Below are 19,447 nucleotides of genomic sequence, written 5' to 3' on the forward strand. Positions count from 1 at the left end.
CACACAGGCTCACACTCACACACACACACAGGCTCACACTCACACACACACACAGTGATACTTGCCAACTCATTGGATGGTCATGTACAGTAAGAGTCTATGACTGTTGGAGCCAATTACAAAAGCTCCCCTAGTGGTGCGTGGAGAACAACTAACACTTACCAACCAAGGTGGGAATGGATTCTGGCTAAGCTCCAAGCAAGAAAGGAAAGATGGAGAATTGCACTGAGTGAGATGCCAATAGAGAGGTCTGCCACACACTGGGTAGTGTTCCCACATCTGAGCCAGGAGCATTAACTTCGAATCCCATATCGGACCGGACGTTCAGAAAAGATGCACTTATAACATGGCAACACATTTTGAATATCAACGCTTCCAACGTGTCACCAACAGCAGCTGGTCAGAATGGGACAGAGTGCTGGTCAGTCATGGTGATGGCAAGCAATTGGAGTCTCTACCATCACTCTCCATAGCTCCTGGATACAATATGGATGTAAAAGTGTATGTTGTCACAAAAATGCAGACTCGGTGGGAGTAGGGGAACCTCGACTCACTTATCTGGTTGGGACACCTGAGTTCGGTTATCTCCCCAAAGGTGTGTAAAAGACTCAGCAACATTTCCATGCAGCAATGCCATTCAGTCACAGTTCACATCAATAACCCTCTCTTCCCCATAGCATTAACTGCCTCTGACTCAGTCTCCTACAATTCAAGGTATCGGTTCCCTCACAAATGCAAGCCAGTGCAAAACAAGTGGTAGTGTAATTTTTAAACAGTGCCAACAGGGAGAGGAAAGTGCCAACTTACCCTGTTATAGGCATCAGTGTGGTGCGTGGCAAAGTAAGTCATATTATCCAGAGGTAGGAGGCCAGGAGGTGTTCGGCTGAAGTCCAAGGAGGGGTTGGCACTGTTCTGCAGGAGGAAAGGACAACACATTTAGGGATGACACAAACATATGTGCAGGGACAAGTAGTGTTGAGGAGGCAGGGAGGCTGTAGAATGACTTGGACAGGCTAGGAAAGTGGGCAAGGGAGTGGCAGATGGAATACAATGAGGGAAAGTGGGAGGTTATGCACTTTGGTAGGAAGAATAGAGGCGTAGACTACTTTCTAAATGGGGAAAGGCTTCAGAAATCTGAAGCACAAAGGGACTTGGGAGTCCCAGTTCAGGATTCTCTTGAGGTCAACATGAAGCTTCAGTTGGCAGTTGGGAAGGCAAGTGAAATGTTGGCATTCATTTTGAAGGGGCTAGAGTACAAGGCTGAGGCTGTATAAGTCTCTGGTCAGACCACATTTTGAATATTGAGAGCAGTTTTCGGCCCTGTATCTAAGGAAGGATGTGCTGGCCTTGAAGAGTGTCCAGAGGGGGTTCACAAGAATGAGGAGCAGTTGAGACCTCTGGGTCTGTACTCAACAGAGTTTAGAAGGATGAGGAGGAATCTGATTGAAATTTACAAAATACTGAGAGCCCTGCATAGAGTTAGGTGGAGAAGATGTTTCATAGAACATAGAACTGTACAGCACAGTACAGGCCCTTCAGCCCACGATGTTGTGCCGAACTTTTACCCTCAACCTAAGGTCTATCTAACATCCATCCCTACCTTATACTATCATCCATATGCCTATCTAATTGCCGCTTAAATGCCCCAAATGAGGCCGACTCCACTACCCTCTCCGGCAATGCAGTCCATACCCCAACCACTCTCTGAGTAAAGAACCTACCTCTGGCGTCTCCCCTATATCTACCTTCACTCACTTTAAAACTATGCTCCCTCGTAATAGCTACCTCCACCCGAGGAAAAGGTCTCTGGCTGTCCACTCTATCTATACCTCTGATCATTTTGTACACTTCTGTCAAGTCACCTCTCATCCTTCATCGTTCTAAAGAGTGAAGCCATAGCTCTCTCAACCTTTCCTCGTAAGACCTTCCCTCCATTCCAGGCGACATCCTGGTAAATTTCACCTACACCTTTTCCAATTCTTCCATATCTTTCCTGTAATGAGGCGACCAGAACTGGACACAATACTCCAGATGTGGCTGAACCAGGGTTTTGTATAGCTGGAGCATAACTTCACGGCTCTTGAACTCAATCCCTCTATTAATGAAAGCTAACACACCATACGCCTTCTTAACAACTCTATCCACCTGGGTGGCAGCTTTCAGGGAACTGTGAACATGAACCCCAAGATCCCTCTGCTCCTCCACACTGCCAAGAATCTTTCTGTTAACCCTGTATTCTGCTTTCAAGTTTATCCTTCCAAAATGAATCACCTCACACTTTTCAGGGTTAAACTCCATCTGCCACTTCTCAGCCCAGCTCTGCATCCTATCAATGTCCCTTTGTAACCTAGAACAGCCCTCCGCACTATCCACAACTCGACCCACCTTCGTATCGTCCGCAAACTTACTAATCCACCCTTCCACTCCTACATCCAAATCATTTACAAAACATCACAAATAGAAGAGGACCCAGGACAGATCCTTGTGGTACACCACTCATAACTGAGCACCATGTTGAATATTTTCCGTCCACTACCACTCTTTGTCTTCTAAGGATCAGCCAATTCTGAATCCAATCTGCCACATTTCCCCCTATCCCATGCCTCCTTATTTTCTGCATGAGCCTACCATGGGGAAACTTACCAAAAGCCTTACTTAAACCCATGTATACCACATCCACTGCTCTACCTTCATCCACGTGTTTGGTCACCTCTTCAAAGAATTCAGTAAGGTTTGTTAGGCATGATCTACCCCTCACAAATCCATACTGACTATCACGAATCAAACTGTGCCTATCCAAGTGATCATAAATCCTATCTCTCAGAGCCCTTTCCAATAATTTGCCCAGCACTGATGTAAGACTAACTGGCCTGTAATTTCCAGGGTTATCCCTATTCCCTTTTTTGAACAACGGAATGATGTTTGCCTCTCTCCAATCTTCTGGCACTATACCCGTGGACAGTGAGGACGAAAAGATCATCGCCAAAGGCCCTGCGATCTCTTCCCTCGCTTCGCATAGAATCCTTGGATAAATCCCATCAGGCCCAGGGGATTTATCTATTTTCAAGTTCCTCAAAATTCCTAGTACATCTTCCCTACTAACATCCACCTCCTCTAGACTACCAGCCTGTTTCACACTGTCCTTCTCTACAACTAGGTCCCTCTCAGTTGTGAATACCGAAGAAAAGTATTCATTAAGGACCTCTCCTATCTCTTTAGGCTCAGTGCACAAATTCCCTTTACAATCCTTGATTGGCCCTACCCTTTCTCTGGTCATTCTCTTATTCCTCATGTATGTGTAAAAAGCCTTGGCATTTTCCTTGATCCTATCTGCCAAGGTTTTCTCATGCTCCCTTATAGCTCTCCTAAGCCCTTTCTTCAGCTCTTTCCTGGCTAATTTGTATCCATCTAGAGCCTTTTCTGATCCTTGTTTCCTAAACCTTATACAAGCATCCTTCTTCCTCTTAACTAGTTGTTCGACCTCTCTCGAGAACCAAGGCTCCCTTAGTCGACCACATCTTCCTTGCCTGCTAGGGACAAACATAGCGATCACATGCAGTATGCATTCCTTAAACAATCTCCACATTTCTATAGTGCTCTTCCCTGACAGCATCTGTTCCCATTTTATGTTTACCCAGTTCTTGCCTAACAGAATTATAATTACCCTTCCCCCAATTATAAACCTCACCCTGCTGTATGTACCTATCCTTTTCCATGACTATTGTAAAAGTAACAGAGTTATGATCGCTACCACCAAAATGCTCTCCTACCAACAGGTCTAACACTTGGCCTGGTTCATTGCCAAGCACCAAATCCAAAGTGGCCTCTCCTCATGTTGGTCTATCGACATACTGTGTCAGGAATCCTTCCTGAACGCACTGGACAAAATCCGCTCCATCTAAACTATTACAACTAAAATGTTTCCAATCAACATTTGGAAAGTTGAAGTCACCCATGACTACAACCCTGTGACTTCTGCACCTTTCCAGTATCTGCCGCCCAATCCGCTCCTCTACTTCTCTGCAACTATTAAGGGGTCTGTAAAAAACCCCCAACAAAGTGACTGCTCCTTTATTGTTCCTGACCCGAACTCCAACTGACTCTGTAGACATATCATTCTTGAACTGCCCTTCAGTAGCTGCTATACTGGCCCTGACTAACAATGCCATTCCCCCGCCTCTTTTACCACCCTCCCTATTTCTATTTCTATTTCCACCGGTAGGAGAGACTAGGAACCAAGGGCACAGTCTCAGAGTGAAGGGACGACACTTTAGAACCAAGATGGGGAGGAATTTCTTCAGCCAGAGGGTGGTGAAGGCTGTGGAGGTCAAGTCATTGTGTGTCTTTAAGACAGAGATAGATAGGTTCTCAATTAGTAAGGGGATCAAGGGTTACGAGGAGAAGACAGGAGAATGGGACTGGGAAACATATCAGATATGATTGAATGGTGGAGCAGAATCAATGGCCCGCATGGTCTCATTCTGCTCCTATGTCTCTTGAGAGAGGAAACCGGATGCAAGGAGATTTTTCTCTCTCATCTTCAAGAGGCCTGCTTTAAACTGCAGTGCGGATTCACAGGAGGTCATTCTCAAGTCTCCCAGGCCCTGCTCTCCCCCAGTTTCCTTTCCCAGCAAGGGGTCAGTCAGGCCTTTAGTGTGGCAATAAGCCATCGCTGTGAGATCCAATGAAACGTGAGTGAGATCCACCTAAGAAGATCAAAGGGCAAAGGACCAATCTCAGTGAATGAGCTAAGTTTAGAAGACTACTTTCAAGAGGAGAAGAAGGTAGAGAGGCGGAGAGGTTTTTTTTGGGCGGGGGTGGGGGGGTGGTGTGGTGTTGTAGGAAAAATTTCCAAGGTTTGGTGCCTTGTTACCTGAAGGCAAACTGACCAATTGTGAAACTGTTCAAACTGGGGACACTTTGGAGGTCAAAATTTGCAGACCACCGTTACCTTGCTTGGTAAAAGAACCAGAGGAGATTACAGAGCTGGGAATTTGAAGACCAGGATAGGAATTTAGAATCAAGGCATTGCTTAACCGAAAGCCAATAGAGAGTTCAGGGAAGATGGGCAGCAGGGTTTATGTTCATTACAAGGGACCAATGGGAGGCTAGCCAGGGGTCCACTGAAATAGGGGCGAGAAAGACCTAAATGAGGTTTATGGGACCAGTGGAATGAAACTGGGGCTGAGTTGAGTCATACTGGGGAGTAGGAAACTGTTACAATGATGGACTGAGAAACCATCCCTCAGCGTCAGAATACACATGCCCAGTCCAGTGCCATCACAGACCGCTGTCAGTAAGAATAATGAAGTAGCTAATGAAAGGCATTGGAGTTTGTGGCAGGGACCAAAGGAAATTACTTTGGTCTTTGTAGTTTTTAGACGAAAAAGGTTTCATCTGCTATGGCACGTCAAGTCAGACAATTTCCAAATGATGGAGGAATCGGGAGAGAGGTGGTGGTGGGGAGGGAGAGATGGGCTTTGCCTGTGTACATGTGGAGAATGGTGCTGTATTTTGGGGAGATGCCATCGAGGGGCAATGAGTAGCTAAATTCAGAGGTAACAGTGTGGGAACAGCGATAGGAGCCATCGGCTGGGAATGGAACAAGGTAAGCGCACTGCCAGCCAGTGAGACAACAGTGGGGAGATGTTGAGGAGGATGGTGTGGTCAGCTGTGTGGCCACACAAGTAGGTAGGGCGGTAAAGGAGGCATATGGCATACTTGCCTTCATTGGTCGGGAAATTGAGTACAAGAGTCAGGATGTTATATTGCAGCTTTATAAGACTTTGGCTAGGCCATGCTTAGAGTATTGCATTCAGTTCTGGTCGTCACATTATAGGAAGGATGTGGAGACTTTGGAGAGGGTGCAGAAGAGGTTTACCAGGATGCTGCCTGGATTAGAGGGTATAAGCTATAATGAGAGGTGAGAAAAGCATTTTTTCTGAAGAAGGGTCCAGACCCGAAATGTCAGCTTTCCTGCTCGGCCTGCTGTGTTCATCCAGCTTTACACCTTGTTATCTCAGAAAAGCTTGGGTTGTTTTCTGTGGTGCGGTGGAGGCTGAGGGGAAACTTGATAGGAATCAATAAAATTATGAGATGCAAAGATAGGGTTGACAGTTAGAATTTTCTCCCCCCAGATTTGAAATGTCTAATACTAGGGGGCATGAATTTAAGGTGAGAGGGGAAAGTTCAGAGGAGATGTGAGGGGCAAGTTTTTTACCAAGAGAGTGATAGGAGTCTGGAACGCACTGCCAGGGGTGGTGGTGGAGGCTGGTACGATAAGGGTGTTTAAGAGACTTTTAGATAAGCACATGAATATGCAAGGGATAGAAGGATATGGACCAAGGGCAAGCGGAGGGATTAGTCTAATTTGGCATCATGTTCAGCTCAACATCGTGGGCTGAAGGGCCCGATCCTGTGCTGTACTGTTCTGTGTTCTAAATTTATTTTTAAAATTGAGTATTGGTGATGGCAGATTTGAAAGAGAGGAGGAAGAAAACTACTAATAATATCCTTTATGGTTTCCCATCCTTCCAATGATGCACTGGGCAAATCTTCCCCTGAAGTTACCCATGTCCCCTGTGCAATGTGCTTGACATGAACTTGTATCTTTTTCTAATTATAGTCTTAGTTTCCCTTCATACCTTCTCTAAGCTGACCTTGTTCTCTAGGTCCAGCTCCTGTCCCCTGAACCCTGTTAACACCATGTGGGTATATAGGGAATAGGGCTAGAATGGCAAAGGAGAGTAGGCAGCAGTACGAGGATGTGATTAGAGCTTCTGACCTGAGTGGTGACAGTCAATGAAAGAAACTAATGGGTAGAGGTAGCTCCAGATATTTGTCATCCTCAATGATGGGAAGTGCCAAGTATTTAGGTGCCAAGTGGTCGAACCATCTCAACCTCTTCCCAAGCACCCCATCATTACAAATGCACGTCTTCAGCCAATTTAATTCACTTCAAGTGGTACCAACAAACAACTGAGCACGCTGAATACAGCAAAGCGTCCTATACGCATATTACTGAAGCCTTGTGGCTCCAGACCTAGTGACAGTTCCAGCCAAATTGTTCCTATACAGTAGAACTTTCACGAGTATATAAAAGGAGGAGAGTAGCTAAAGTAATGGCCTCTTGGAGGAAGAGAATAATCCTGGGAAATGAGGAAATGGCAGAAATTGAACACATATTTTGTCCGTATTTACAGTAGAAAAAAATCTGAGAAAGAGGCCAATCTGGGGGCTAACAACAGGAGGAATTTAAGGTTACAAATAATGCCTGGTGTATTGAGCAGTTTTAGCCTTGATATTTTAATAGAGAGTATGCCTGCATTGGACGTGGCCCAGTGAAGGTTCACTGAAATGGTTCCCGGGATGTTCCTATGCTGAGTAAATTTGCTGGAGTTCAGAAGCATTGGATCTCACTGATACAAAGTTCTGAAAGTGCTAACGTGGTAAATTGAGACATTGTATCCCTGGCTGGGAAACAAGTGGCCAGAGTTTCAAAATAAGGGACCAATCATTTAGCACTGGGACGAGGAGAGGTTTTGAGAATACTGAATCCTTTGAATTTTCCAGAGTGTTGTGGATACTGCACTGTTGGATACATTCAATGCTCAAATGGACAGATATTTTGCATCTCAGTTGAATCACAGGATAAGGGGAATAGATGTGAAAGTGGAGTTGAAACTGAAGATCAGCCACAATTGTATTGAATGGAGGAGCAGGCTTGATGGGCCAAATAGACAGCTGCAACTTCTATTTATTATGTACACATGTTTCTACAACACTGGCATCTGCTCAACAGTATCAAAAGTTGTCCTCTTCACAAAACCTGGGAAAATATAATCTGGTTAATTGCTGTCCCATCAAGTCGACTTATCAACAAATTGATGGAAGGTGTCATGGACAGTACTATCAGGCAGCACTTACAAAGCAATAACCTGCTCAGTGACGCCCAGTTTGGTTTCTGCCAGGGCCACTCAGCTCCTGACCTTGTTACAGCCTTGGTTCATGGGTAAACATGGGTAAAACATCTTAATTCCAGAGGTGAGGTGAGAGTGACAGCCCTTGACATCAAGCTGTATTTGACAAAATATGGCATTGAGGAGCCCTAGCAAAACTGGAGTCAATGGGTATTGGGGGCAAACTCTCCACTGGTTGGAGTCATACCCGACATGTAGGAAGATGGCTGCCATTATTAGAGGTCAGTCATCTCAGCGCCAGGATATCTCTGCAGGAGTTCCTCAGGGTAGTGTCCTAGGCCCAATCATCTTTAGCTGCTTCATCAATGACCTTCCCTCTATCATAAGGTCAGAAGTGGGGATGTTCGCCGATGATTGCACAATGTTCAGCACCATTCGCGACTCCTCAGATACTGAAGCAGCCCACATCCACATTCAGCAATATTTGGACAAGATCCAAGCTCAGACTTAAAGGTAGGAGGTAACATTTGCGGCACACAAGTGCAAAGTACTTAAACAATACCGAGTTCAACCAATTCTCTTTGACATTCAGTGGCAGTACCACCATTGATCTCCCAAGCATTAGTACCCTGGGGGTTATCATTGACCTAACCCGCCTATGCTGACGGAAAACCACCACATGCAAGTGATCGCTATCCTGACCTGGAACTACATTGCTGTTGCTTCTTCATTGAATTGGCCACCAGGCAGCACTGTTGGTCTATATTCACCACACAGACTGCAGGAGTGTCACAGACTGGATCACTGCCAACTTCTCAAGGACACTTAAGGTCTGGGCAACAAGTAATGGCTTTACAATCACATCCCATTACAAATAAAAAGAAATAAAAGGAAAATGTGACATTTTACAATATACCTCTTTTCAGAAAGGATGGGGCAAATTGCACGTTGGTGAGGTCTCTTCAGGAGTACTATGCTCAGTTCTGGTCACTGTTATAGGAAGGAAATCTGCAGAGGGTTCAAAAGAGATTTACCAGGATGTTGGCGGGAATGGAGGGTTTGAGTTATAAGGAGAGGCTGGATAGGCTGGGACTTCTTTCACTGGAGTGTAGGAGGCTGAGGGGTGACCTTATAGAGGTTTATAAAATCATGAGGGGTATAGATAAGGTGAATGGCAGGTGTCTTTTCCTTAGGATGGGGAATTTCATGACTAGGGGGCATATTTTTAGGGTGAGAGGAGGAAAAAAGACATGGGGGCATTTTTTTTAAACACAGAATGGTTCTGGTGTGGAACGAAATGCCAGAGGAAGTGGTGGAATGTGGGTACAGTTTGAAAGATATTTGGACAAGTACACGAATAGGAAAGGTTTGGAGGAATATGGGCCAGGAGCAGGCAGGTGGAACTAGTTTAGTTTGGGATTATGTTCAGCATGGACGGGTTGGACCGAAGGGTCTGTTTCCATGCTGTACGACTCTATGACTTTATAACTGACCTTTAATCAGCAACTGGGGCCAAGTGGAGATGAACAATTGTGGCTGGCGGGTGAATCTATAACATTGCAATTCCTGGATCAATAACTGTCACAAGTTACATCACTGGATGAGGACTGACCCCAGATGAACTCAAACTCAGTCCCCACCCTGTCAGTCTGGGAAGCTGAATTATGTTTGATTAAAACCTGGGAGCAGGAACAAGGTCATAGGTTCTCAATGGGTCCCTAAATGGCCCTGACAGGAAACTGGCCAGTCTTGCACTAAAGTGGCAGACTGAGCAACCCACTCAACTGTATAAAAACCAGGGATGGGCAATAGCTATCAACTCACCCAATGATGCCCATTTACAGAGCATGAGTTAAAGCAAGAAATAATGAGGAAGGATATACTATGGCTCTTAAAACCCTTGAATTTGGCTCCAATCTGGAGCAGCAGGTTAGGTGGTTATATAAAAAGATCAGGTCAGGCATGGATTATGTATCAATAGTGTGAACTAATGGCACTTCCTTCAACACATTTCAATCTCACCATACAACACTCATTTAACAACATCACTGCTAATTTTTTGCTGGGACATTAATGTCATACCTTCGCCAAATTTGACAAAAATTACATTTAACTCAGAAATAATGATTCGACCAAATTGACCCTGCATTTTTAAGTTGCTATGAAGGTGATGGATTTGGGGTGTGACATGATTAGATGCCGTTGTTTGACTGCATCTGACCCAGATAATGACTGCACCCCAAATTGGTCTTCGTTTTTTAAAACGGAAGAAAAACTGGTCAGAGAGGACAAAAAGCCACAACTTTCCCTGTATTGTGTTATTTTATTGATTCTGGACCTGACAGGCAGTGTACCTTTAAGACAATTACATGACATCATGATGCGACATTCCAGTATGAAAGTATCTGGATTATCTTGTTTTATGGAATCACTACAGTATCGAAGCAGACCATTCAGCCCATCGAGTCCACACTCATCCTCCGAAGAACACGCCCCACCCCCTACCCTATCACTGTAACCATGCATTTCCTATGGCTAACCCACCTAGCCTGCACTTCCCTGGACGCTGTGGGCAATTTAGCATGGCCAATCCACTGTACCCTGCACAGCTTTGGACTGTGGGAGGAACCTGGAGCACCCGGAGGAAACCCACTCAGATGCGGGGAGAACGTGCAAACTCCACACAGACAGTCGCCCGAGGGTGGAATCGAACCTGGGTCCCTGGCACTGCAAAGCAGCAGTACTAACCACTGAGCCACCATGCCGTCCCTGCAACATGTATTCAGCCAGTCAGTTATGTGTATGTGATATTTAGTACCATCAGTGAGCAGAGAACCCAGTTGATATGCAAGCCTGTGATATTATGGATATCTAAGTAGTTGGCGTGGTTAATAAAGTTCTAGACATCTGGTTCAATAAGAACCTGATCGATGTTTGTGCTATGTGTAACGGGAGCTAACATGTAGCAATCCGACCTTATTATACCAGCTATGGTATTGAGCCAAGAAACTACATCACCCTGTGCTTGGGGGTAACGTTCCCTTGAGGCTGCGTGGGTATGTGCATACGCGGTTGCTCTGATATACAGCACACATGGCTCCCCTAAAAGGAGAAAAGTTCTGTTTCGACTCACGGGAAAGCCAAGCTTCTTGAACTCTCTGGCGCACAAAGATTTCCGCCGGTCTGTGTTGAAGTTCCCAGGAGAGGCATCAGCATCAGACTCAAAGGCTGCTTGACGTAGCCGGTGGACCATATCCCTCTGCTCCTAAAGGGAAAATAAACAGGCAAACAATGATGGAAATGGAGATGAAGCATGGAATTTCGATGGCTAGTAATGTCATCACCCATGGGTGGTCAGGCTGGATATTATGGTGGCGGTGTTGTGAGTGTTGGTCTTGGAGGTAGAAAACAAGGCTTTCACCTCAGCTTTCTACTGGCATTGGTGGGAGTCCAGCGAAGATTCACAAGGCCAATACCCAGTATGGAGGGACTGTCTTAGGAGGGCAGGTTGAGCCTGTACTTGGAGTTTAGAAGAATGAGAGGAACATTTAAGAATCTTAGGGGACTTGACAGGATAGATGTGGAGAGGTTGTTTCCCCTTGTGGGAGATCCTAGCACCAGAGGGCACCATCTCAGAATAAGGGGTCACACACTGAAGACAGAGATAAGGAGGAATTTCTTCTCTCAGAGGGTGGCGAAACTGTGGGATGCTTTACTGCAGATGGTGAGGTTGAGCTATATTTGAGGCTGACATAGATTTTTCATCAGTCAGGGAAACAAGGCAAAATGGCAGGAAAGTGGAGTTGAAAATGATCAGATCAGCCACGACCTCATCGAACGGTGGAGCAGATGGAACGGGCCAAGTGGCCTATGTCTGCCCCTATGTGTTTTAGTGTTTGTGTCAGAAGTGCTTGCGTAGAGAATCGCGAGGCTAACACCATCACACGTGAGTGATTAAGGTTTAGTGGTTAGCCATTGGTAGAGGGGTCCATTACTGCAGAATTGAGAGATAATCCATTAATTAAACTATCACTGGTAGTAAAGTTGCCATAGTCCTACCAGACCATAGGGCTGCTCTCTCATTCGAGAGAGATGACCGGTGGTGGTTGAGAAGCAGAGTCCTTCATAGTAATCTCTGCTTGTTCAGGAATTGAATCCACACTGTTGGCATTGCTCTGTATTACAAACCTGCTGTCTGGCCAACTAAGCTAGCTGACCCCCCTCCTACTGGCAGCAAAGACATGGAATATTGCTGAAAGGGTTAGTAATTCTTCAAAGGATTCAAGAAAACTTAAATCAGGATGTCACCTTCAAAGGAAGTGGTTTGGAATGAACTGCAATAATTGTAAAAATAAACCGCTTAAACGGCATTTGGGACCAGATCCAGGGTGAGCTATTTGATGGGATACAGGCAGAATATGGCAGCTTAAGCGAGCACCTTCAGAGAGTGCAAAGGAGTTCACAGCAACAGGAGTTCACAGTCTGAGCTCAATCACTTAAATAGACTGTCACGAATCTCGGGCTTATCTGAAGAATGAAATTGTGGAATTGGGAGTCGGTGTGGAGGTCGTGTTTGTTTGGACAGGGTGAGATTTGCACATTCGACATCTTGTCCCACTCTGAAGGAGCTCCATTCCTTTTATCCCTGGCCTTATCATTTCTCTTGAAGGAACTGCCTGTTGCTCGGATACAAATCTCCCAGCGATGCCGTAGGATCTGGAGAACAGCATCCTTCACACATGGGCCTGGACAAGGGAGTACAGTGAGCACACCTGTCCTCACCTCACATGGCATGGGGCAGCACTGGACTGCAGAAACCTTGGTTAATTATTCTCCTCCTCAACCCATGGCACCTAGACCAAATCCAAAGAAAGAACTTGCATTTATATAGCAACGTTCCCATCCACAGGCATAACCAACCAGGTACATTAGAAATGCACTCATTATTGTGATATTGGGAAAGTAACGGATCACTGCACAGAACAAAATCCAGGAAACAGCAACTGAGATAAATAATCTGCTTTAGGTGTTAGGGTGAGGGGACACAGGGAAATCGGTCCTGCTCTTCTGTAAACAGGATCATCTGCGTTCAAGCGAACAAGGGGAAAGATGTCACTTCCGATGCAGCACTCCATCAGGTACACACAGATTCAGCTTGATTCTGAGACAGAGTGCGAAATATATTGTCCCTGATTTGACGGTGTGCTGACTCAGCACAGGGTGCAAATCACAGAACAGGTACAGCACAAAAGGATGCCATTCGGCCCATCATGTTGGGTACTGTGTCAACTGGGGCCACTCCCCTGCTGTTTCCCCATTGCCCTGTTCTGGGTGTGGTAACCTCGTGGGCACTGAAGTTAAGGGGAATGCCAGATATTTTGACATAAGTCTCTGTAGTCACTGTGAACTATTACAGATTCTTAAAGTCATACAGCATGGAAACAGACCCTTCGGTCCAACCAGTCCACACTGAACACAATCTCAAACCAAACCAAGACAAACTAAACCATCTGCCTGTTCCTGGCCTATATCCCTCCAGACCTTTCCTATTCATGTACATATTCAAATGTCTTTTAAATAATGTAACAATGCCTGCGTCCACCATTTCTTCAGGACGTTTATTCCACCCTCTGTGTAAAACATATGACCCGCATGTCTTCTATAAATCTTTCTCCTCTCACCTTAAAAATATGTCCCCAGTCTTGAAATCCCCATCCTAGAGAAAAGACACCTACCATTAACTCTATTTATACTCACCATGATTTTGTAAACCTCTATAAGGTTTATAACCTCCTATGCTCCAGTGAAAAAAGTCCCAGCCTATCCAGCCTCTCCTTATAACTCAAACCTTCCATACCCGGCAACATCTTGGTAAATCTTTTCTGACCCCTCTCAGGCTTAATAATATCCTTCCTATAACAGGGCAACCAGACCTGGATACAATATTCCAGAAGAGGCCTCACCAATGTCCTATACAATGTCAACATGACGTCCCAACTCCTGTACTCAAAGGACTGAGCAACGAAGGCAAGCGTGCCAAATGCCTCTTTAATATGTCTATATGTGATGAAAACTTCAAAGAATTATGTACCTGAACCATTAGGTCTTTCTGTTCTACAATGTTACCCAGGGCTCTGCCATTAATTGTCTAAGTCCTGCCACTGTTTGTTATACCAAAATGCAATGCCTCGCATTTATCCAGGAGTAAATCAAATGTTTGCATTGAGTGGTCATTGTGAAGGCATCTAATGGAAATGTTTTGTTTCGCACAGTTCATGTGAAAAGTGTGACAGAGATGAGAACTGTTGGTCACTGCAGAGCAGATAGACAGCTCAAGGGGAAACAAAATGAAATGATGAGAATTTAGGGAGACTCCTGAATGCAAAAAGGGAGATGGAAATGCGGGGGCAGGAAGATCCCCTGACCACACAATGGCTGTCTAAAGTGAAAATTGCACTAAAATTGCCATTGCAGTGAATTAGTATCATTTGCATCACACAAATGCCAGGCAATGACCATCTCCAATAAGAGACAATCAAACCACTGCCCCTTGATGTTCAATGATGTTACCATCACTGAATTCCCCACTATCAACATCCTGGGGGTTATCATTGGCCCAAACTCAACTGGACTCACCGCTTGAACACAGTGTCTACACGAGGCTGGGAATACTGCAGCAAGCAACTCAGTTCCTGCCTCCCCAGAGCCTGTCCACCCTTCAACAAGGCACAAGTCAGGAGTGTGATGGAATACTCCCCACTTGCCTGGATGAGTGCAGCCCCAACAACACTCAAGAAGCTTGACACCATCCAGGACAAAGCAGCCGCTTGATTGGCACCACATCCAGAAGCATTCACTCCCCCCACCACTGACGCTCAGTAGCAGCAGTGTGTACTATCTACAAGATGCACCGCAGAAATTCACCAAAGATCCTCAGACAGCACCTTCTAAACCTACGACCACTTCCATCGAGAAGGACAAGGGCAGCAGATACATGGGAACACCACCACCTTCGAGATCCACTCCAAGCCGCTCACCATCCTGACTTGGAAATATATCGCCGATCCTTCACTGTCACTGGGTCAAAATCCTGGAATTCCCTCCTTTAAGGCATTGGGGTCAACCTACAGCATGTGCACTACAGCGGTTAAAGGCAGCTCACCACCACCTTCTCAAGGCCAACTAGGGACATGCAATAAATGTTGAACGAGCCAGTGTTGCCCACGATCCACAACAGAATTTTGAAACTTGCAAACATTTTCACAATTAATAGATTGCTTCCACTCTCCTGCACTGTGACTGGGGTCCAAAGGTATTCCTGCATTCCCCATCTGCAACGAGGCTTTGCAAACACAGATCACTCAGGCCCAGTCAATTGCGAATGAGACTTCCGTTGTCAGTGTGTGAATTGCGTTGCAATTAATCTGTTGAACTGACACATCCCCTTGAAGATAGAAAAAGGTAACACCAGCTGAGCACAGCAAACAGAGGGACTAAGGTATCATAAACATTAGAGGTCACCAGAGCCCATGGGATTAAAGGGACAGTGACAGAGTGGATTCAAGATTGGCTGTGAGATAGAGGCCAAGAGGAGTATTGAATAGTTTTTTTTCAGACTGCTGAGATACAGGATAGAGGAACGTGCCCAGAATCAATATTAGGATCTGTTTGATCTATGTGGACTTGAGTGGCATCATTTTGCCTTTTGACATAAGAGTGAAGTGGATTCTAAAACACTTCAGTTGAAAGTAGAGAGACTGGTTACATTTCAGGTCACTCAGTGCAAGCATAAACAGTGTTGGAGGATGAATGGAGACAAGCAATTATATGGTTCACTATTAAAGGTGCTGCAGGAATGGTGAGATGTTCATACATACATCTCAGGGTGTCTGCTCAGGCTATGCAACATACCTGATCCTTGGCTTTCAGAACAGAATGTAAAAGAGAACAAGTTATACTAATCCTCTATAAACCACTACCCAAATGGCAGCTCTCTCATGATGTATAAAGGTGGATGGAAGGTATATTGTGCCTTAACTCGCTACAGTTCAATACTTAATCTCAGTCACAACACGTTTGAGAGGAGGTCTATGAGGATGTGACCAGGGCTGGAGAAGTTTAGCGAGAAGAATGTCTAATACTAGGGGCATGCATTTAAGGTGAAAGGGGAAAGTTCAAAGGAGATGTCAGGGGCAAGTTTTTTTACCCAGAGAGTGGTAGGAGTGTGGAACGCGCTGCCAGGGGTGGTGGTGGAGGCAGCTACGATAGGGGCAGTTAAGGGACTTTTAGATAAGCATATGAATATGCAAGGAGTGAAGGGACATGGACCAAGGGCAGGCAAAAGGGATTAGTTCAATTTGGCGTCATGTTTGGCACAACATTGTGGGCCGAAGGGCCTGTTCCTGTGCTGTACAGTTCTACGTTAAGAGAAAACTGGATAGGCTTCAGAACGGAGGAGGCTGAGGGGAGGTTGAATTAAAATGTACAAAATGATGAGGGGTCCTGAATAGAGAAGATTAGTAATCTGGAGGCAGAGATTTTAAAACTCTGCACCACATGGTTGTCAATGCCTTGGAGAAAGTGAAGAGGAGATATATTGGGATGTTACCAAGGAAGAGACAATACAATTTCACAGAGCAAGATCAGAGAAACGACAATAACTCTCCCTAGAATGCTTCCAGCAGAGAAAGCTCAGGGAAGATCAATAATGGTTTTTAAAATGAAGGGCTTTTTCTGTGGAATAGTTGAGGAGAAACTATTTCCATTGGCAGAATGGTCAGTAATCAGAGGATGCAGACTTCAGATCATTGGCAAAAGAAACTGGAAGGAAAGTTATGCGTTTTTTTTAATGCAGTAAGTTGTGATGATCTGGAATGCATTGCCTGGTTGGGTGGTGGGAAATATTCCATATTCCACACTGTAACAGACTATGCCCAAACCCATTCATATACTAACATGATCATAATGACAAAAATCATACTTTACAGCCGATACCCAAGACACCACCATCATCATCCCCTGGATACGTCCTGTCCCACTGACAGTGGCAGCACAGTCAGAAGGGGTTTCTATTTTCTCTAGGAGTCCTCATCATTGACTCCGGACCCCATGACGTCTCATAGCTTCAGGTTAAACATGGGCAGGGAAACCTCCTGCTGATTACCACATACCGTCCTCCCTCAGCTGATGAATCAGTACTCCTCCATGTTGAACAACACTTGGATGAAGCACAGAGGATGGCAGGACACAAAATGTACTCTGGGTGGAGGATTTCAATGTCCACCACCAAGAGAGGCTCGGCAGCAATACTACTGATCGAGCTGGTCGGGTCCTAAAGGACATAGCTGCTAGACTGGGTCTGCGGCAGGTGGTGAGGGAACCAACAAGAGGGAAAAACAGACCTGACCTCATCCTCACCAATCTGCCAGCTGCAGATGCATCTGTCTGTGACAGTATCGGTAAGAGTGACCATCGCACAGTCCTTGTGGAGACAAAGTCCCACCTTCACATGGAGAATACCCTCCATCGTGTTGTGTGGCACTATCACCGTGTTAAATGGGACAGACTTTGCACAGATCTAACAACTCAAGACTGGACACCCATGAGGCGCTGTGGGCCATCAACAGCAGAATTGTACCCCAGCACAATCTGTAACCTCATGGCCCGGCATATCCCCCACTCAACCAATACCATCAAACCAGGAGATCAACCCTGGTTCAATGGAGAGTGAAGGAGGGTATGCCAGGAGCAGCACCAGGCATACCTGAAGATGAGATCTCAACCTGGTGAAGCCACCAAACAGGACTACTTGGACTCCAAACAGCGAAAGCAGCAAGTGATAGACAGAGCTAAGTGATCCCACAACCAACAGATCAGATCTAAGCTCTGCAGTCCTGCCACATCCAGTCGTGAATGGTGGTGGATAATTAAACAACTCACTGGAGGAGGAGGCTCCACAAATATCCCCATCCTCAATGATGGAAGAGCCCAGCACATCAGTGCAAAAGATAAGGCTGAAGTTTTCTCAGCAGTCGTCAGCCAGATGTGCTGAGTGGATGATCCATCTCGGCCTCCTCCAAAGATCCCTCCCTACAGCAGCATGGGGTGTCTACACCCCAAGGGGTGCAGCTGTTCAAGAAGGCAGCTTATCTCAAAGATAATTAGGGAGGGGTAATAAATGTTGGCCCAGCCAACAATGTCCTCATGAGCAAATAGAACAAAAACTCCCAACCATGGCATTACAATGTATTCTTAATTCTCATAAATCTCTCACTTAGTATTCTTTACTTCCACCATCGGTTTGCTGTGGGCTGGCAGGAAACTAGTGAGGAAAATGGATTACATGTAGGTGAAAGGGAGATGCAGGAGTGAAGACACCTTCAAGTCGGCCTGAGGAGATACAATGTAAGGCGAGAGAGAATGGGCATTGCAGGGCCATGGAGGGAAGGGAATGGAGTGGCAGTAATTAGAAAGCTCTTTCAAAAAGCTGGCAAATGTCTACTGCCTTCTCAAGGGGCATTAGGGATGGGAACTAAATGCCAGCGATGCCCACGTCCCATGAATGAATGAAAACAAAACACTGTCCATGGGAGTGAAGCCCAAACTCTATTGTTGCCGCCTCACTAAATGCAGCTGTCTATTATCAGGTCACTTGCCCTTGCAGAGATAACCCACTTTCTTGAAATCCATCACAAAGTATGTTCTCAAATTCCCCTGAGCCGAGTTATCTAAAGTATATTGAAAATAATGGAGATGTTTGATAGGGAGACATCAAGAAGATGTTGCCCCCTATTGGGTAGGCCCAAACCAGGGGTAATTAATTGATATATAACCACCAATACCTCTGATCACCATTTGACTGAAATGACTCTCAGGTTAAATGAAGAGGGTCCTCACCTGGATCATGAAGAACATAGGTATGATGGGCCGAATAGCCGATTTCCATGTCTGCCCCCTGTAGGTCCCCATACCATGGTTAAAAGGTGTTCAGCTCAGACGCCGGTTGGCCAGTCCCTGGAAATTCCACACGTACCTGATTATAAGGGTCCATTGGAATCTTCGTCCTGGGCTCGAGGAGGTTAAGGGAAATAGACTGTAGAACGTACAAGTAGTGAGCCATTTCATCCCTCATCGCGGAAGAGCTCAGAATAATGTTCTGCAGGGAAATATAAACGCGACACAGTCAATCAGAGCTCCAATGAAACTGCACATTCAGAACATCACAGACATGATTGCTGTCACAGCATTATTGATGCTGTCATGGTAAGAGGGGGCCTGGGATTCAGAGCTCTGCTACTTTCCAATGTCATAAAGACAGCCCTGGTAAAAGCTGCTGATAGAATGTGGAGAGCTTCCTCCAACTTCTTTGGTAATAAGTTTGGTTACACTGTCAGCCTTAGTTACCAAGAAAACCCGTCACGATTAAGGTTTCATTAAACTGGTCCCCTCTTCCCTTGGAAAGGACTGTTCCATCCCTTTTTGCCCCTCAAGACTGCACTGACCTGTCCCCACTCCCCCTCAAGACTGCA

General features: G+C 45.6%; 1 protein-coding gene across 1 annotated transcript in view; it reads right to left on the reverse strand.

The window, feature by feature from the left end:
* The window catches only part of elmo3 (engulfment and cell motility 3), a 98,935-nt gene that overhangs the window by 36,412 nt on the left and 43,076 nt on the right, over positions 1 to 19,447 (reverse strand). The window contains exons 12-14 of the mRNA XM_048605576.1: positions 18,952 to 19,074; positions 11,053 to 11,184; positions 808 to 912 (exon numbers count right to left, since the gene is read on the reverse strand). Coding sequence (XP_048461533.1) covers positions 808 to 912; positions 11,053 to 11,184; positions 18,952 to 19,074 — 360 coding nt within the window. The remainder of the gene's footprint in view (positions 1 to 807; positions 913 to 11,052; positions 11,185 to 18,951; positions 19,075 to 19,447) is intronic.

Source organism: Rhincodon typus, chromosome 15 (assembly GCF_021869965.1).
Source record: "Rhincodon typus isolate 14 chromosome 15, sRhiTyp1.1, whole genome shotgun sequence".
Lineage (NCBI taxonomy): Eukaryota > Metazoa > Chordata > Chondrichthyes > Orectolobiformes > Rhincodontidae > Rhincodon > Rhincodon typus.